General features: G+C 54.7%; 1 protein-coding gene across 1 annotated transcript in view; it reads left to right on the top strand.

Moving 5' to 3' along the window:
- TSPEAR (thrombospondin type laminin G domain and EAR repeats) overlaps nucleotides 1–19808 on the top strand; it is a 107697-nt gene extending 87889 nt beyond the window's left edge. The window contains exons 8-12 of the mRNA XM_068545807.1: nucleotides 1223–1409; nucleotides 2334–2563; nucleotides 13533–13720; nucleotides 16542–16643; nucleotides 19655–19808. Coding sequence (XP_068401908.1) covers nucleotides 1223–1409; nucleotides 2334–2563; nucleotides 13533–13720; nucleotides 16542–16643; nucleotides 19655–19808 — 861 coding nt within the window. The remainder of the gene's footprint in view (nucleotides 1–1222; nucleotides 1410–2333; nucleotides 2564–13532; nucleotides 13721–16541; nucleotides 16644–19654) is intronic.
- The last annotated feature ends 600 nt before the right edge of the window (nucleotides 19809–20408 follow it).

Here is a 20408-nt window from a genome sequence, read left to right as displayed (position 1 = left end):
CACTTCTACCGGTTTCGAAGCCTCACGCAGGATCTAAATGGCTTTTAAAGGCAGGCACGGCTGCATCTCTATGTCCAGAATGTGACTGAGAAAGTCTGTTCGGCTTCCGCAAAATAGAGATAAGCCCGTTTCTGAGATGCTCCCCAGCTCCGTGCAGACCCACCATTGCCTCCTTAAACCTTTGAGATAATCTGACCTAAACCAGTCAGCAGGGCGGACATCACGTCAGAATGAAAATAGGCCTCCATTCCCAGCCTTCCTTTACTCGCTCCATAAACACTGGGGACACGTGATGTCCTAATGGAGGGGACAGGTGAGGATGGTGAGGGCCGGGCCCGGAGGCCTTGGGTGGGAAAGCCTCGCGGGCAGACTCCCCTTCCTTCCACCAGGGCTGCGTTGAGCAGCGGCCCACGGGTCAGGGCTAAGAGGGTCGTCCCCTTGCGAGAGTTTTCCCTCACCTCCCCGTGCCCGCCCCCGAGTCGCTTGCTCACTAACACGTGTGCCAGGTGCAGCCCTGCCCTCACCTGGGCCCCCCCGACTGGGGACAAAACTGAGCAAAACAGACAAACCTCTGCTCCCCGTCCCTGCCGACCCTCAGGGTCCTGCGCTCCAAGCCAGCCTGCTGAAGGAGTGACTAGCCCTCTGGTTTTATGGTTGATGACATTTTAAAGGTTTATATTTTTTTCATTATAAAAAACAACTTTATATCAAAGAAAAATTGGGAACTTTAGAAGAATAAGAAAAAAGTCTGCCCCGTCCCCTAAGCAGCGGCAGAGCATACCTGGGGCTGCTTCAGCCGCCCTGAGCGTGCCCCACCCCCGGGCTTCTGGCTCCTGCCTCAATCACACGACCCGCCATCTGGCCTCCAGCTCACGTCACATGTAGGGCATTGCCATGTTGTCCTCGATTGCGTGACAAACATGGGCCTCCTGAGACAGCAGGGCGTTAAGATTTTTCCTCTTCACCCGGGTGATGAAGAACATTTCTGCGCATAAAGCTTTTCCTGGGTTTGGGAGATAGGAACGGAGCTCATGGGCTGGTAAATACGGACGCGGCTATGGGTCTTAATGTAATTAAGATCTGGAGAGTCAGTCCTGGGTTCCTGGGCCCACCCCAGGCCGTCAGTCCCCAGCTCAGCCCCGTCCCGAGGCCGACCTTCAGAAGCCTCGAGTGCCGACCCCTCGCACGGATCACGAGAATGCTGTCCTGGTCCTCTCCCCAGATCTTCCTGGTTGTGGCTAATTTTGAACCGAATGAAAAGGGTCAGGAGTTCTCTGTCATTTACAAATGGAGCCAGAGAAGGCTGAGGTTCACACCGTACCAGAGGGTCCTCACCCACAGCGCCCGGGACTGGGAGGCCTTCGAGGTGGCCGGGGAGCACTTCCTGGCTGTGGCCAACCACCGGGAAGGTAGGGGCTATGGCCTGGACTCCAGGGCCAGGGCGGGATCACCTGCAGGGTTCAGTGTATCTCATTAAAAATGTATAATAAACCACACGTGGCCCGTGTCCTCGGGCTTGGCAATCTGACAGTGGCGTCTGAGGGCGGACACACCTCATCTGTCCAGGTAGGGGCGTCCCTGCCCTCACCCATTCTGGGCACAAACTCTGTGGGATGCGGTGGGTGCGGTTGGGGACAGTCCTGGGAGGGGCTGGGAAACCTGGCTTCTGGGCCAGGTGACTGACCGGAGCGACCACAGTGAGCCCTTCCCTGCCCTGTAGCTCTCGGGGGACAGGGCCCCGGGGGGCAGCCGGCCCTGCAGGGCACCTCTGGCCTCGGCAGGCTCTGTGGCTCAGCGATCACCTGAGTCTACACCTGCCGGGGAACTCTGGGGGCGGGGGGGCCGGGGAGGAGGCCCCACCACCGCTCATGGGCAGAGGGGACCCCAGGAGCCCGCCACCCAATACCCCCCATGGCAGTGAGTGTCCCGGGAGAGGCTGGCCCAGCCCTGGGGGTGGGTGAGGGGCTCCAGGGAGCACGATCTGGGTAGGCCTGACCTGCGGGGGGGGCGCACGAAGGGGATGGCAGGCAGTGTGAGGGGTGAGGCCGGGGAGGGCCGGGGGTCCCACCTGCAGCGTGCTGCAAGGCCTCAGGGGGGTCTGGAGCCGTCCAAAGGCGGGGCCCCCGAGGGTTCTCGTCGGGGCACAGAGGCAGGAAGTTCACGTGAAGGGCATTGTCACTGCTGGGGGCCTGGGGAGGGTGCAGGAGAGCAGGGCCTGGCTGGACGGGACGGGCTGCAGCGCCTGGGGCAGGGTCTGGGCGGCAGGGTCTTGCCGAGGCCGCCGCGAGGCCACGGAGGCACGTCTCCCTCCCTCCATGGCGCTCGGCTTCCAGGCGACAACCACAACATCAACAGCGTCGTCTACAAGTGGAACCCAGGCACCCGGCTCTTCGAGGCCAACCAGACCATCGCCACGTCAGGCGCCTACGACTGGGAGTTCTTCACGGTGGGGCCCTACGCCTTCCTGGCTGTGGCCAACGCCTTCAACGGCACGTCCACGCGGCTGCACTCCCACCTGTACGTGCGGCTGGGCGGCTCCTTCCAGATCTTTCAGTCCTTCCTGGTAAGGCCCTGAGCTCAGCGCCGGCCCCGCACCCCTGCCTGGCCCCTGGGCGACACGGGACCCGGGCCGCACGAGCCAGGACCAGGGCCCCAGCCTGGGCCTCCGCACCCAGGTGCCTCCCCAGAATAAGGCTCAGGCCGAGCCCCTGGGACCCCAAATGTAGCCTGGGGAGCCCTAAAATGAGGCAGGAGGGCTGCCCTGGCACGGAGTTTCCGGCAGCCCGGCTGCTCAGCTGGGTCCCCTGGCCCCTGAGGGCCCTCACAGTCTGACCCACCTTTATGTGGGGGTCAGACTCTTGCCCTGGGGCAGCAGGCAGCTGGCCTCTGACCTGGCCAGGGGTGGCGGCAGCACTGTCCACCTTCCCTGCAGACCTTGAGCGTCCCTCGGCTGGTTCCAGCTGTCGCAGGCTGCCCGGAGAGACCTCTGACTGAGGCAGCGAGAAGGCTTTATTACGTGGCGTGGCCCCGGATGCCCGGCTGAGCCACACACGTGCCGCCGGGTTCTGGGCTAGTGGGCGGCGTTGGCATCCCCTCTTCACGCCCACCGTGGTCTAGGGTGACGATATGGGGCCCCAACCCTCCTCCCACCTTCCCTCGCCCTCCTCCCTCCAAGCCACCCGGCTTGTCCCTCTCAGTGTCCGACCCCAGGCCAAGCCCCCATGGATGATTCTAAAATCGAGAGTCACTGTCGGCATTTGCATCGTCCTGGCCGCGTCCCAGTGTCGTTCGTGCAGAGCCAAGAGCACGGCTGTGATCACTCCCTTCTCAGTGGTGTCAGTGGTGGGATGACCCTCATGCCACGCCTGGGGACCGTCCCTGAATGCGGTTCAGACTCTCCTTTCATGCCACAAGCCCACCACACATGGCTCACTTCATATGTGGACCCCATGTGCTGCACATAATGTTTTTTGACAAGTTCCTAATTGCTTTTTCCGAAGTCCCTCCCTCCCTCTTCTTTCTTTTTTGGGGAAGAAAACCCCTGTCTCTGCACATGGTAACGTCCCCCAGCTTCTTGCTGGCCATCCCCGTCCCCGAGAGCCCCTGTGAACACCGTGTCTTCAGTGCCTCCTGAGTTTCCACCCGCGTGTCGGTGCTCCCACTGCGTCTGCAAGGTCTCTGGCCAGTGTGCGTCCGTGAAAACCCCTCTTTTCCCATAACCCCCCTCCTGGGCCCTCCTGCCTGTGCTGTCCGGGCTGACTGTCTATAGAACTGACAATGGTCCCCTTTCTGGAACTTTCCTTTACCGCCATCTTTGGCTGGAGCCACCATGTCCAATTCTGATGTCCGGTGTTCTGGTTGACCTCAAGGACCCACCCCCCACCCCCACCCCCGCCTTCCAGGTGCTCCCCGACACTCCCCAGCGTCCCTGCAGCTCAGCCAGGTTATGTGACCAGGGCCAGCCACTGGGTGTTGAGCAGAGTGAGCCCACGTCAATCCTGGGCTGAGGGTGAGAGCTCACCCCTCGCCCTCAGCAGCCACGTGGGCCACGTGCCCCGACGGCACAGCCACTGGCTGGGGGAGCCGTGACCTCGCCGGCTTCATCCCAGTGAGAACCACCCTCTGTGGCGGGAAGTGTGGACACTCACAGTGACTGCATCCCTTGCCCTGCCTGATGTACCGCGTGCAGGATTTTAGGGTGGAAGTTTCCTTGGGAACACTGAGGGCAGCCCCCTGCCTCCCCAGGTGCCTTTCCTTTGACCTTCTCTGCCCTCAGTGCCCACAGGTTTCTTCACAGTGGTTTCCCGTGCTTCCTGTCTGATTGGTCTCAGTGCCCTTTCAACCTGAAGGCGTGCATCCCCAGGCCTAGGAGATTTTCGTAGTTTTTCTTGATCGTCTCATGCTCCCGGGTCTCTAGAACGGTTAGCCAGCTTTCGGATCTCCTGGATTGAATCTATCTTTTCTTTTTCTACAACCTAGAAGCTTTTCTTACGTTTATTCTCTAATCATGTTGATGAGCATCTTCTTGTAATGCTAGGAATCGTGTTTTTAATATCCAAGAACTCTTCCCTTTAACGGCATTCTGTATTTACTCTATAAATGCGGTATCTTCTTGAATACTTCTGAAGATAATTATAATTTTATTTTTTTAAGAGTTTGTGTAATTTCTTTTCTTTTTAAATTTATTTATTTTATTTATATTTATTTTTGGCTGCGTTGGGTCTTCGTTGCTGTGCGCAGGCTATCTCTAGTTGCGGCGAGCAGGGGCTACTCTTCACTGCAGTGCACGGACTTCTCATCGCAGTGGCTTCTCTTGTTGCGGAGCACGGGCTCTAGGCACGTGGGCTTCAGTAGTTGTGGCACGCAGGCTCAGTAGTTGTGGCTCGCGGGCTCTAGAGTGCAGGCTCAGTAGTTGTGGCTCACGGGCTTAGTTGCTCCACAGCATGTGGGATCTTCCTGGACCAGGGCTCGAACCCGTGTCCCCTGCATTGGCAGGTGGATTCTTAACCACTGCGCCACCAGGGAATTCTGATAATTATAATTTTTAAAAATTCTCTTCTGTTCCTAGAACCAGCTCAGTTTCTTCCAGTATGAGTGTATGTATATGTTAGAGCCTGACTCTCATGTTCCAGGTCTTTTATAAAACATCTGGAGGACCCTTAGTTTTCTGTTTATGTTTAATGTTGAGCATGGCAGTGGGTGGCATTGTCACTGGCAGCTGTGCCCCGGGGAGCTGGGGATCTGGTTGAGGCCCTTGATGAAGACCTTCCTAAACTGGCCTTTTGCTCAAATGTAGGTGAGGCTGGATCACAGTGTTGGCGGCTACAGGATGATAATCTCCAAGATGCACTCCCCAACCAGCTGCAGGAACCCTCTTCAAATCACATGCTTGGTGTGACAGCCCTGCTAGGCACCTGTGTGGTTGACCAGAAGGCCGCTTGCTGGGCCTCTGCGCCAGGCTGCAGGACTGTGCTCTCTGGATACCACAGGGGTCTGCTCCCCTGTTCCACCGGCTTGTCTGCTAGATATTTGGAAACAGTCACCCCAAATCTGTCAGAATAGTCTTCAGTTCCTGCCATTGTCCCCCGTGCGGTATGTTCCAAATCCCAAGGAGATTCTGACCAGTCTCCTTGAGTGCTTCCCAGTGTGCCAGCTCCAGATATGTGAGACACTGAAACTCTGCATTTCAGGCAGCATCTGGATTCAGCTCCAGTCTGCACCCAGCCCTGCCATAGGCCTCAGACACAGAAGGGAGGCCGGGGCCAAGGGGCAGAGACGGTGCCAGCTGAGCCAGGGCGGGGGCCATCCGGGTTACATGACCTAAAGGAGAACCAGCCGAGGGGTGTGACGTCAGCTGGAAGAATCATCCACAAGGGCGGGCGAGAGCAGGACCACAGTGGCTGTGAGAGAGCGTGTCTCCAGCCAGCGGGCAGAGCTGACTCTGGGGGCTGTGAGGGGGCACTGCTGCCACCCGAGCCCACAAACAACTGCGGGGCACTGCCTGAAGGCCGCCTTCTCTTATGACCCATGTTTCTTCACACTCGATGAGTCCTCAGAACCCACAAGATCCCACTTTCATGTTCTTCCAGCATTTTTCATATTGTGTTTTAATCCTCTTAGGTCCTGGAGATGTCTTCATGTGTTTCCACTTGATTTGGAGCTTTGCACCATCTCTCACGGCCATGGGCTTTGAAGCAGGAGAGGCCGGTGCTTTGAAAGCATGTGTGGGTGGAGAGGCGCCCACATCACAGGGAAACCTTTCTGGAGGGACGGCCGGGCAAGGGGTGCACGCCGGTGTTTGCGAAGCTGTGCACACAGACGGTGCTGGGAGGGGTGCTGGGCGGGGTCCCAGGGCTGCGGGGTGAGTTCAGCTCACCAGGAGGGCCCGGGCCGTGCCCACGCCAGGTCTGTGGCTCAGGTGTACGTGGGAGGCTGGCTGCCCACCCTGGACGAATTCCTCAGCCCCACCCTCCAGACCTCCCCACCTCTCCCACCAGGAATTCTGGAACCTTCCTCAGGTGGCAGAGACCACAGCTCCAACCACTTGGCCTCGCCATCGTGGACCAAAGGAGGTCTGAGCGGGGTGTGTCCAGGAAGGAATGGGCTCTGTCTACAGAAATCCAGCCTCCAGCGCTGGGATTTCTGCTCCCTGAGCTGTCTGGCGGTGGGGTCTGTGGTCACGGTCATCACGTGTAGACCCAGAATGGAGGGGCCGGGGGAGGGGAGAGGGGAATGGTGGACCAAGATTAGGGCTTTATTGCCTGGGAGGCGGGGCTGATGGAGGTGCCACTGGCAGAAAAGAGAACCGAGAGCAGCGGGAGATTTAGGGCGGGGGAGGGGGCAGCCGAGGGCTGACGGAGGCCCCAGTGGAGAGGGCCAGTGAAGCCCAGGAAGCCGTGCGTCGGGGCAGCTGGAGGGGACGGGCAGAGGCGCTGCCCAGAGCTATCAGTGGGTGTCTGGGGACGAGGGTGAAGCTGTGGGCTTGTCAGAAACGTAGTCTCCACCAGGAATGTAGACGCCCAGAAACAAAGGAAAAGGAGGCACGTCTGTAAGGAGGGTGGTGTGAGAGCGCCCTCAGCAGTAAACACCGGGAGGGGCCGGGCTCAGGTGCTAGCAAGGGCCCTGGCACTTCCTCCTGTGCCTCGGGTTTGCTCTGTGAGGTAGAAGAGGGCAGTGGACCAGGCAGCCTGGGGAGGAGCAAGGTTTGGAGGGGCTGCTGGGCCAGGGGAGAGCTGGGAGGGGCACCCCCTGAAGCCTCCTAGGATGGGACCCTCACCCACCTTAGCCAGCTGCCCACAGTGAGGATGGCAGCGTCCCCCCCAGGGCCCTTTGGGGGGCTGCCTGCCTTGCCCTGGCAGTGCGCCCCACCCCTCCCTCCCCAGGCACTCCCAGACCTTGGGTCTTTGCTCCTTCGGAGCCGGAACCTGAGGGCCTCCTCCCCAGCAAGTGATCCGCTGATTACCGGGAGCCCACCCACCCTCGAGGGAGGCTGTCAGGGGCTCCAGATGCTCCCGGCTGCCAAGTGCTGGAAGCACCATCATCCCTCGAGGTGCTCCAGAGCCTGCCAGGCCCGCTGCCAGGGGATTCCGGGGCAGAGCTCCAGGGGAATTCCGCTCAGAAGGAGGGCGGGAAGGGCCCACCAGCCCAGCAGGTGCCTGGCCTTGCTCCGGTGCCAGGCAGGCTTTGGCAGGTTGTTTGATGCGGGAGCTCCTTCTTCTCTCCCTGATGCACTTAGAACCCAGGAGCGGCCTGACAGCGGGGCCTCAGGCCCGCCCACCCCCTGCCCAGGCTGGAGCAGCCCTGGGTGGGGACCGTCCCCCATTCACTTCCGAGCGGGAGGAGCCCAGCCTCTGGCTGAGGGCGCAGGCGCTGGTTCCACTCCGCGAGGAGAGCTCATCGCCAGCCAATGGCTGTGAGCCAGGGGGACCCCATGCTGGTCTCTGCCAGCCTCTGGCGGATAAAATACAGGACACCCGGTTCAACGTGAATTCCAGATAAACAATGAATCATTTTTTAGTAAAAGCGTGTCCATACACATACACTGAAAAACCATTGTTTATCTGAAATTCAAATTGAACGAGGCGCCGCGTACTTGCTGTATCTGGCGCCCGACCCAGCTGCTTGCACAGCGCAGAGGTAGGGTGAGAGCACCCCCCACCAGCCCCACCCCCACCCCCACCCCCACCCCCACCCCCGGCCCCAGCCGCGCTAAGTCACGCCCACCTGGATGCTCCTCCCCACCTCCCTGCCGCTGGCCACGCCCCCGTCCTTCCTCCTCGGTTCCTGGCCCTTTTCTCCCCTTTCCCAGGCCCTGGCAGCCCCTTCACCGACCCCCATCTGCACGCCCCTCTCCCTCCACGCTGGGGCTCAAGGCAAGTGAGCTGAGGGTGGAGTGACTCGGAGCTGGAAGGCAGCCCTGGCAATCTGCGGGATACCCCTCTTCAGACCAGCCCTGGCCCCTTGTCCTGTGCGGGTGTGCACACGTGCAGGAGTGTGTGTACACGTGCGTGCTTGCAAGCATGTGCATGGATATACACAATGCATGTGTGTGCATCAGGTATAAGGGTATACAGGTGTATACATGTGGGTGTGTACATAAAAACTTGTGTGCCTGCAGGTGTGTGTGTGTGCACGTGTGCTTGCAGGTATGTGCACATGTATACACTTGTATGCATGCAGGATTGTGTGTAAAATCGTGTCCATGCAGGTGTGTGCACGTGTATACACAGGTGTGTGCATGCAGGTGTCTTGTGTGTCTGCACACGGGCACGTGTACGCAGGTGTGTGTGCGGGTGTGTGCGTTTCCCGCTGACGTGGTCTCATCAGCACCGGGGTGGGAGGAGCCGGCGATCTCACCCACCGGCCGCTCCGGTGGTTTCTGCGACCTGGCGGAGCTGGCGCGCGTGTCACTCTGCACACTCGTGCGGGTCTTTTAACGTCGGCCCTCTATGAAGTGGCCACAGAGCAGATGAGGCTGGCGGCCCCGCGGGCCCGAGTGTCCCCACCAGCTCGGAAGTTTCCGGGTGACCCCAGGGGACATAGTGCCACCTCCGGAGCCGCGGTGAGCAGAGGACGCCAATGCAGGAAGGCCTCAGCCCAGCTCCTGGCCCGGAAGGGGTTGGCAACGCCAGGTGTCCTGGCCCCTGTCCTTGTCCTCGTGTGTCACTTTTAGCTTGAGCTCCCTTGTTTCGGCTCCTCAGGACGGGCCCAGGCCTGTTTCTACAGCAGCGGCTCTGGCCGGGATCGGGGCTCCGCGAACCGGGCGGCGACGCCCTCTGCTGGGCGTAGAGAAAACACCAAGCCGGGCGACCGGGCCGGGTACCGGACCCGCCGGGGCCAGAGGACGCGCTGGGCGGCGCGGACCCACCTGCAAGCGGGGAAGGGACCTCCGAGGAGGGGCAGTCATCAGACCCGCCCTGCCCGGCCTGGGTAAGGAAAAACGGAGCTGCTTTCCACGTGGGGTGGGGATGCGAGTGTTCCCCCAGCGTCGCTGGGCACCGTGTGAGCAGCTGTGCCCCCGCCACGGCCCCCTGCGTCTGGGGACGCGCGGCGTCCCCAGGAAGAAGCCCGGGCCCGAGCCTGTCCGCTGCGTGGCTCCCAGGCTCAGTTCCGTGTCGTACAACCTGAGCTGTTTCCAGCTTCTCACTATTATGAATAAATCTACTAAAGGCATCTCATACAAGGCTTTCCGTGGGCAAATTGTTTTTATTCCTCTTGGGTAAAAGCCTAGGAGTGGAATTCTGGGCCATAAGGTAGGCGGATGTTTAACTTTGAAGAAATTGCCAAGCAGTTTTCCAAAACGATTCTACCATTTCGCACACTCCCCCGAACAGCATGAGTCCCAGCCGCCCCGCGCTCTTGCCAACACCGGGTTTTGTCTGTATTTGCAGTTTTACTTGTTGGGTGTGAAGCGGCACCGCAGTGTGGTTTTTAAGTCAAAATCCCCTGGTGACTAGATGGCGGGTTTCCATCCACCTGCTGGCTTGCTACAGTCGCCTTGCGAAATGCCTATTCAAGTCTTTTACCCATATTTTTTGCCTTTCATTATTGATATGTAGGCGTTCCTTATATGTTCTGGATGCAAGCCCTCTGTCACATACCTAGTCTTCTATCTCCTCTTTTTTGTATTGATTCAATGTGTTGTGTAATTGTGTGCTCCGGTAATCACGGTATATGTATTCAACTTACTACAGTCTGTTTTTTTAATTAACCATGAGTCCCTATTAATATGTACAATTCAAATTTAAAAAAATTTTTATTTTATATTGGAGTATAGCTGATTAACGATGTTGTGTTAGTTTCAGGTGTACAATCTATTTTGAATTAATATTATACCTTACATATAACGTAATAACCTTACAACAACATGATTTCATTTACCCCCACCCGTCTGTCCGGCTACTGTGAGCGTGTATATACTCACACGTCTACTTAGGTTGTAAGCTCCACAATTTATCATTTTTGCTGTCGGTTGTCTTTACACCCACATGCTCACCATTCCCAACGCCCTCTGCATCCCTTCCGCAGACACTACTCTCCTGTGGTGTAATCAGCCTTCAACTTCACAGCTTCCTTCGGTACTTCTTTTTTTTTAAATTAATTAATTAATTAATTAATTTATGGCTGTGTTGGGTCTTCGTCTCTGTGCGAGGGCTTTCTCCAGTTGCGGCGACCGGGGGCCACTCTTCATCGCGGTGCGCGGGCCTCTCACTATCGCGGCCTCTCTTGTTGCGGAGCACAGGCTCCAGACGCGCAGGCTCAGTAATTGTGGCTCACGGGCCTAGTTGCTCCGCGGCATGTGGGATCTTCCCAGACCAGGGCTCGAACCCGTGTCCCCTGCATTGGCAGGCAGATTCTCAACCACTGCGCCACCAGGGAAGCCCCCTTCGGTACTTCTTGTAAAGCAGGTCTGCTGGCAATTCATTCTACCACTTTTATCTGAAAATGACTTTATTCTACCTTGAAGGATATTTTCACTGGTTGTAGAACTCTGGGTTCACGTTTTTTCTTTCGTTTACTTTAAAGATGGTTTTCTGTTGACGTCAAGCTTCCACTGTTTCTGATGAGACGCCGGGTACCATTGGTACCACTGTTTCCCTATATCGAATGTGTCTTTTTCCTCTGGTGGCTTTTGCAATCTTCTCCTTCTATTCTCGGATATTTAAATATGATGTGTCAAGGTGTGGGGTTTTTTTTTGTCTCTATTCTGATTGGGGTCTCTGATCTTCTTGGATCTGTGGTTTGGTGTTTTTAATCAAATTTGGAAAAATATTAGCCATCATTTATTTAAATGCTTTTTCTGCCTCATTCTCTTTTCTTTTCCTTCTGTGACCCAATTACATGCATGTTAGACTGCATTATATTATTCCTCAGTCATGGAGGCTCTGTTCACCTTTATTGTAAACGTTTTTTTTTAACATATTTATTTATTTTTGGCTGCATTGGGTCTTCGTTGCTGCACGCGGGCTTCCTCTAGTTGTGGTGAGCAGGGGCTACTCTTTGTTGCGGTACATGGGCTTCTCATTGTGGTGGCTTCTCTTGTTGTGGAGCACGGGCTCTAGGCGCACGGGCTTCAGTAGTTGTGGCACGGGGGCTCGGTAATTGTGGCTGATGGGCTCTAGAGCGCAGGCTCAGTAGTTGTGGCACGCAGGCTTAGTTGCTCTGCAGCGTGTGGGATCTTCCTGAACCAGGGATCGAACCTGTGTCCCCTGCATTGGTAGGCGGATTCTTAACCACTGTGCCACCAGGGAAATCCCTATTGTAAACTTTTTTCCCCCTTTCTGTGCTTCAATTCAGGTAATGTCTATCGGTCTATCTTCTAGTTCACTGATTCTTTCTTCTGGATTGTCCAGGTAGCTCTTGATCCCATGCAATAGATTTGTGAATACAGATATTTTCCTTTTCAGGTACAGGATTTCTATTTGGCTCCTTTTAGAGTTTTCCTAGCTTTCCAAATCTCCCCACCTCATTGTTCATTACACACATATTTCCCTATAGATTCTGATCATAGCTACTGTAAAGTTTACATCTGTTAACTCCAATATTTGCACTGTCAGCCTATTTCTACTTGCTATTTCTTCTCTTGATTATGGGTCACGTTCGCCTGCCTGTTTCCCCAGGTGTTTAACTCTCTGGTCAGTTCCTTCAGCCTCTCAGTTGTTGTTTGTCTCTGGGTCCCTGGGATCTTGTCCCCTGTGTGTGCACTTCAGGAGCTGGACAGGACTTGAAAGAAGTTAATAAGGAGACATTGGGGCTCCCCCTTCTGGGGTTCCCTCCTTCCTAGGGTAGTCCCCTTCCATTTCTAGAGACTCTGCAAGCCCCAAACTCTCACCTTGGACTCCCCTGTCCAACCAGCCTGCTGCCTCCATTTGAGTGTCATGCCCATGTGCCACAGGATGGGGAGTACCCTCAGAGAAAACGTCAGATAAACGTGCATTCGGGGGTCACATCCCCCCCCACTTTCCACCTGCCCTTGGCCCTTGTCCAACACCTTTAAACAATTGTGTACTTTTTTAAGCATTGCATCCAGAGTTCACGATTATTATCAGCAGGAGGGTCAGTCTAATGTAAGTCTCTCCACCAGTATCAGAAGCCAGAAGTCAAGAGGCAAAACATTTAAAGACAATTTCAATGCAAAGTGTTCCATCAGAGCTTCTGCAGCCCTCACCAGCCCATGACAGAGTCAACCCCTTTCTGCTGACGTAGGAACTCAGACCCCAGCAGCCTCCTCAGGCTGTGGTTTGGGGTCCCCAGGAGCTTTGGCATGCTGTTCCACCAGCCACAGGCCCCTCCCTGCTGCGGGGAGCTGCCACATTCTACCTGCCTCCACTTAAGCCCCTGCCATTTGCTGCCTTCCGGGGTGGTCACTCCTTTCGTTTCTGCCCCGCCCTCTCTCTTCAGGGCTCAGACCAGGGCCTGGATCTGGACTCCTCTGGTCCTCCCTTCCCCATGCACCCCCACCCCAGCACCCCCGAGATGCTGGCCGTAACTTCCTCCTCCTGGGTCCCACCTGCAAATCAGCTTATGCAGCTCGACGTCTGGGGCCAAGGCTTGGCAGCCGGCTATTCATGTAAAGGTCCAGCCCTGTTGCCCCATGCACACCTCACCGTCCAGGGCGATAAGTGATTTCAGAGGAACAGCACAGGCACCCAGAGATGGGACGGTCCCTAGAGCCAAAGGAGAGCCTCAGGCCAGGGACAGCGTGTAGTGAGAAACTCCGGAGGTCCCTAGAGTTTGCTTTGGAGTTCAGAGCCTGACCGGGGGGAGCAGGGAGGGCTCCCCGGAAGAGATATTGCAGCAGCTGGACCTCCCGGATGGGCACACTGGGGCGTGGGGGAGGGGGCGGCACAGGTGGTAAGAAGCGCTCTATGCAGGTGATCCCCTGACTCACGTGCAGTGAGGCTGGGAAAGCACAGCGCTGGCGGGAGGGCCCCGACCTGGCACCTGGAACGCGCAGGGGCTGGAGCCGCGTGGGTGGCCGTTCTGAGGGTCTCCGTTCACGCGTGCTCTTGGCCCCCTTCTCACCGTCCCAGACGTTTGGCGCCGCAGACTGGGAGGTTTTCCACATCGGGGAGAGGGTGTTTCTCGCCGTCGCGAATAGTCACCGCTACGACGTGGAAATGCAAGTGCAAAACGACTCCTACGTCATCAACTCCGTCATCTACGAACTGAACATCACCGCGCAGACGTTCGTCAGGTTCCAGGAGATCCGCACCTGCAGGTACCGGAGCGCGGGGTAGAGGGGCGGGGCAGGGATCCAGGGGTGCCCGCTTCCCGCCCGGCAGCCCACAGACGGCAGCGTGCCTGTGCCTCCCAGAAGCCACAGGTGCCCCCCCCCCAACTTCCTGGAGGTGTGACGTGGTCTCACTCCCCACTCCCTGCAGACCTACTTTCTCCAGGGCCCACTGAGTGATTGCAGCTCCTGTTGTAATCTTTTTTTTTTTTTTTTAAAGGAAATTATTCTAGATTATCTCTGTGGGTTCATTGTCATTGCAAGGGTCTTTTTTTTTAAAAAATTATTTATTTATTTACGGCTGTGTTGGGTCTTCGTCTCTGTGTGAGGGCTTTCTCCAGTTGCAGCAAGCGGGGGCCACTCTTCATCGCGGTGCGCGGGCCTCTCACCATCGCGGCCTCTCTTGTTGCGGAGCACAGGCTCCAGACGCGCAGGCTCAGTAATTGTGACTCACGGGCCCAGTTGCTCCGCGGCATGTGGGATCTTCCCAGACCAGGGCTCGAACCCGTGTCCCCTGCATTGGCAGGCAGACTCTCAACCACTGCACCACCAGGGAAGCCCTCCTGTTGTAATCTTGACTCTGCTTTCAAACGATGTGGCTTGTGTGTGTGCTTTTTACAATTCAGTGTTTTTACATTAAATTCACAGGTGTGTGCAACCATCACCACAGTGACTTTAGAATATTTTCATTGCCTCAAAAAGAAACCCCACCCTTTAGCTATCTTTGCCTCTCCCCCCACCTCCCCAGCCTCTGGCACCCACCAGTCTGCTTTCCGTTCCTCTGGGTTTCCCCGTTCTGGACATCGCCTGTGAATGGAATGCATACGATGCGGTCTTTTGTGTCTGGCTTCTTTCACTCGGCATGTTTTCAAGGCTCATCCACGCTGTACCTCAATGCTTCACTCCTTTCAAAGACTGAGTAATATTCCGCTGTATGTATTTACCACACTTTGTTTATCCCTCATCAGTTGATGGACATTTGTCCGTTTCCACCTTTTGACCAAATGGTGTGGTTCTGAAGAATAAAAATATGCTTCATATTACTGTCAGCGGGCTTACTGTCATGCTGCTTTGGAGGAAGAACAGGAAGTAACGCCAGACGTTCACTTCCTCCTGGATTAAGCTGAAGCAGCTTCTGATGTGAGCTGTGGGGCAGACAGTTTCATTCAACACTTTGCTGTTTGCTTCTTTTCCACGGCCTCGGTTTTAGAACCCAGCTGCGACTGGCAGAATACCGCACGGGGACCACACGGCTGCCCTGCTGCCCACAGCCACACCTCGTGCTGCCCCTCAGTGTACATGGTCATGGCCACCACTTTTTTTAATGACCGAATCGTGACTGGCCGTGGCTGGAAGTGGCCCGAGACAGGATCCCAAACAATAGAAGAAGGAAGCAGTGAGGAGCCCCAGGGCCCCCACTGGCCTCGGCCCCCCTGCATGTCCCCAGGGACCCCTGTGGGCCCTCTCACATCCAGGGTCCTGTAGGAGCTCTAGGCCGGCACCCTCATTGCCCCACTGAGAAGGAGCCCACGGGTGAGTATCGACCAAGAGAGAATGGCCCTCTACTGCCTGAATAAGCCATAACCCTGAGGCCACTGGATGCAGATGCACCGGCCTGACCTTTGGCATCCAAGTGACTCCCACTTGCTGCAAGGCTGTGGCCTCAGTTTCCTCATCTGTAAAGTGGACACAGGACAGTAATGCAGTAATCAGAGCGGTGACTGGGGAACATGGCTGATGCCCAGTTGGCCTCCTTGGATAGACAGGGCTCTGGGATGTCCTTCCTGTAAGCCCTCTGTCAGACCCCTGGGAACTGAGCCATCTCTGAGCACAGACTCACCCTTAGCAAGTTCAGGAGGCACTTGTTGAAGACAGGATGCAGTGGTCTGTTTGCAGTAAGAACCACAGCTTGCAAATGTAGGGGAACGTCTCTATATGTCAGCCGACCCTGCTGGCACCCGAACGGGTGTCAGGGAAGGAGCGGGTGAGTGGGTGACCTCACGGCCAGTGTCCTCAAGTTCCCGCCTCCAGAGGGTGCTGCAGGCCTTCATGGAGTGACCACAAGCTTGGGACTGTTCCTCTATTTCAACCTCTTCTAAGTGAGTGACTTTTGCACCCATGTTCATAGCATCAGCGTTGACACTTGTAACCCAAGTGTCCATCGACAGAGGAATGGATAAACAGAATGTGGTCCATCCTTACAATGGAATATCGTTCAGCCTCAAACAGGAAGGACATTCTGACAACTGTGAAAACACGGATGAACCTTGAGGACATGATACTCAGTGACATAAGCCAGTCAAAAAAGGACAAATGCTGTACGATCCACTGATCTGCGGTCCCTGGAGGAGCCAGATTCATAGGGACAGAAAGCAGGACGGTGGGGGCCAGGGGCTGGAGGAGGGGATGGGAGTGAGTGTTTCATGGGGGTGGAGTTTCAGTTTGGCAAGATGGAAAAATTCTGGAGATGGATGGTGGTGATGGTTGCACAACAGTGTGAATGCGCTTAATGCCACTGAGCTGTGCGCTTAAAAACGGGTGAAACAGACAGTTTTGTGTTATGTGTATTTTAGTACAATTAAATTTTTTTAATTAAAAAAAACGAACAATTAATTTGCATTTCCCGGGAATAGACCAACTGGCTGTGTGACTGAGAAAATCTCTCCCCCTTCTGTGGATTTTGGAAGTGGGACCTACCCCCCTGAATTCTGAGATTAGGGGGGGGGGACTGGCTGGACTCCAGCCCCCCGAGTTCCATGGCAACATCTCTGAGTCCTGTGTCCTAACGTCCGCTCACTTGCTTTTGCAGTGCTCTGGACTGGGAGTTCTTCTCAGTGGGAGAAGATTATTTCCTGGTGGTTGCAAACTCCTTCGACGGAAATACCTTCTCGGTAAACAGTATTATTTACAGGTAAAGGCCGTGCCCCTCCTCACCACCTCGGTTCACCTGGGGTGTGCTTGCCTTCCCCACTGGTGACCACAGGCTCAGAGCGAGTCACAGGTTATCGGGCCCTGTGCGTCACCTGGCACGCAGCGCACCTGAGTGCAGGCTGAGTCTGGGTGATGCCCCTGGGTTAGCCAGGTGACCACTAGTCTCGCTGATGCTCACGACTTTGGATTCTGGCCAGAGATGCAGTGTGTGGATACACTAATTTGAGAGTTAGTCGTATATTATCCTGTTAAATGTTTCCATCCAGGCCTACGGTAGATCCCTCTGTTTTTCATGTGTCCTTCAATAAAATTTTACACTTCGTCATAGAGGCACTGTGGTGTTCGCAATACATTCACTTCTGGGAGTTTTCCGAGTTGTAAGCACATGTCCATTTCCATCTGCGTATCCTGACAATTAATTGTTGTGTCTGGCCATCCAGCCCCGTCATCTCTTTCAGTTCTAATGGTTTCCTGAAGAAATGTCTGTGGGAGCTCTAGAAGGATAACTACGCCTACAAATAAAAGCAACTTTGCCTCTGTATTTCTAATGTTTTTACTGCGTGTCTGGTTTTCTCAATTAGCTAGAAATTCCAGGATGATTTTGAATCGTAGGAGCAGTGACCGGCCGTTCCGTCCGACTGATGTGATGGAAACGGTCTGGGCGTTACACAGTTTGACAGGATGTGAGCAGTCTCGCCCCGCTGGCACTCTTTAGTGCCTGGCATGCATCTTCCCAGTCAATCTGTTGACATAATGATTTATGAGAGGTGACCTTGCACTCCGGGACGAGCGCCACTTAACGAGGATGTGCAGTTATTTAACATGTCACTGGCTACCCATCATTATGATTGATTTCAGATTTTTGTATCTGTAATAGGAAATGAAATTGCTCTGTGATTTCTTCTGGACACTTGATATGGAACCTAACTTAATAGGCACACCGCCTACACCTGTGGGCTGGGATAGTTTGAACAGTAGGACTTATCTGTTTTCTTTACCGTGTGGTTAAATTCAGTTACAAAGCCGTCTCGGCCTGGTTCCTTTTCAATAGTGTTTGTGGAGCAGCTTGTCCTGTCTCCCCCGTGGTTATTGGTTTAATCAAGTTTTACGTCTCTTCCTGAGGCAAGTTTGCTTACCCATACTTTATTAGAAAAATCATCAATTTTCTTTAGACTTTCTAATTAATTGCTGTTTTCAACAAGGCAAAGTAATTTTAAAATTTTAAGTAGTTTAAAACTTTTGAAAATTTTAAGTAATCTAAAATTTTAAAAAATTTTAATTAATTAAAAAAAAATTTTAATTTTAAGTAAGCTTTAAGTTTTAAGTAATTTTAAAATTTCAAGTAATTTTTACATTTTTAAAATTTTAAGTGATTTTAAAACTTTAAGTAACTTTAAATTTTTAAGTAATTTTAAATTTTCAGTAATTTAAAATTTCAAAAATTTAAGTAATTTAAAAATTCATGTGGAAGAATAAATTTTCAAAGATGGCCAAGAAAATGTTGAAAAGGAGAGTAGTGAAGGAGGTCCTGACAGCATGCAAATAAAGCAGTATGATTTTTGCTAAACATAAACAAATATGTAGAAGGAGTAGAATACAGTCCAGAAAAGAGCCGATCTTTCACAATCATCTAGTGTGATAATGCTATATTTCAGCTCAATGAGAAAAAGACGAATTAATAAAATAATTTCCTGTAATTTTCTGTCCATCTGGAAGAAAACACACCTATACCTCTGCTTCATATTATACACAAAGTAAATTTTATAAGGAGCAAACACCTAAATGTCAAAAATTCAACAACAGAAATATTAGAAGAAAAGCTAAGATGACTTTGTAAAACCTCAAAGTTCTACAGAGAAGATGTGAGACCTTGCATAGGCTGGAAAGAGGCCGCCAGGCCGACCACCTACATTAAAAGTTTTCTATGGAAAGGGCGTCCCATTCAAAATCAAAGGACAAACTGTCCACCACACATATGGCAGAACAGGAACTCCACAAATTAATAAAAGATTTTTTTTGAATCTGGAAAAATGGGCAAAAGATATGAATAGGGGTCTTCAGAACTAAAAATGGACAATGTGAATAAACACGTTAGAAGTTGTTGTTGCAGAGCGCGAGGATGACGCATTTCCCTATCTGTTTGGACGCTGTTTAAAGACCCACAGTGCTGAGTGTGTGTGTGTGTGTGTGTGTGTGTGTGTGTGTGTGTGTGTTGAGGGGGGGCTGGCCCTTCCCCACCAGGACAAGAATCACCCCAAACTTTCCAGAAAGTCATCTGGAGAAACATTTAAATTAAAACTACCACTGATTTTGATCCAAGCTGCCCACTCTGGGGCCTCCACCCAATGGAAACAGAGCTACCTGTCGATAAATCCCTTTTGAAGGGCAAAACCTAGAAACCGCTGACTGTGCCGGGGCAGGACGAAGGGCTGGGTTCAGCATCCTCGTGTGGGAGCGGGGGTCACAGAGCCGTGTGCCGGCAGTGGGGTTCCTGCATCCAAAGACGGGTGCCATACCCGAGCGGTGCCAGGTGTGTGTCTGAGGGCCGTGCCTCACTGTCAACCCCAGCACTGAGGAGGGGGCTTCAGCTCGGACCCCACTATTAACCCACCAGGAGCCCCTCCCCATCCCCCGCCCGACGGAGGCATCCGAAGGCACTCTGGGCTGGGAGCAGGACCCTGGGTGGATCAGAGCAGCTGTGGGGTCTTGCACAGGGCAGGTTCCCCCTTCCCGGCCTCAGTTTCTCCTTTGCAGGCTGAGAAGGCCCCTCCTGGCCCAGCTCCCCGCGATTGTAAGCTGCGGGATTGTGAGGCTGGGATGCTTGGCCCCTCCATGCTGTGCCCGGTGGGAGAAGCAGGTGAAGAAGGCCTGGCGAGGATCACGGGTTGGGGGGGTGTCCAGTGGGAGCCCCAACGCCCAGGCATCTTCTCCTCTCAGAGCAGCCTGGCACCGGCGCCCCTGCCCCGAGGCTGACAGTGTCTCTCCCCACAGGTGGCAGGGGTACGAAGGCTTCGTGGCCGTGCACAGCCTCCCGACCTTCGGCTGCAGGGACTGGGAGACCTTCCACACGGCTGCCGGCTCCTACCTGGTCTACTCCAGCGCCAAGGAGCCGCTGTCCAGGGTGCTGAAGCTGAGGACAGGGTGATGGGCCCAGAGACCCAGGAATGCGACCCATCTGGCCGCACCCCAGAACCCCACCTGAGAAGGAACCTCCGGGGAGGGGGACGAGCCTGGGAGAAGCTGTGGCTTCCAGAGCCACCACCTCGCCGCCTCTGGCTCTTGTCCAGCCGGGGATGTTTTCACTTCCACCCCGGTAACCATGGTGGCCGGACTCATGTGGCTCTGTGGGTGTCCAGGTGGAAGGCCAGAGCTGCCCCTGCAAGTCTGGTGTCCTGCAGGGATTTCGCTTTAAAGGAAAAGTTCATACAAAGTTTTACCTCAAAAACAGCGGGGCCTGGTCACCTTGCCGCGGTGCCTGGTCACCTTGCCGCGGTGCCCACCACGTGGCCAGATGCTCGGCTCTGCTTGGGGAGCCCAGACATGGGAACCGGCTTGATGCTGTTTGACATATTTGTACCAGCTATTTATTGTATTCTGTCTATACTGAAATGTATTTATGATGCTCTCTACAAAAAGCTCTGCTGCGTCTGTGTGTTTCTGGAGGGGACTCGACCCTCATCGAGAGCAATCACGGGGCCGTAGCACGCACTCTGCCGCCACGGCCCGATGTGCCCTTGGGTCCCTG

Source organism: Eschrichtius robustus, chromosome 6 (assembly GCF_028021215.1).
Source record: "Eschrichtius robustus isolate mEscRob2 chromosome 6, mEscRob2.pri, whole genome shotgun sequence".
In the NCBI taxonomy this organism is placed as follows: Eukaryota; Metazoa; Chordata; class Mammalia; order Artiodactyla; family Eschrichtiidae; genus Eschrichtius; species Eschrichtius robustus.
Note: the sequence above shows the minus strand (reverse complement) of the source record. Positions and strands in the feature narration are given on the sequence as shown.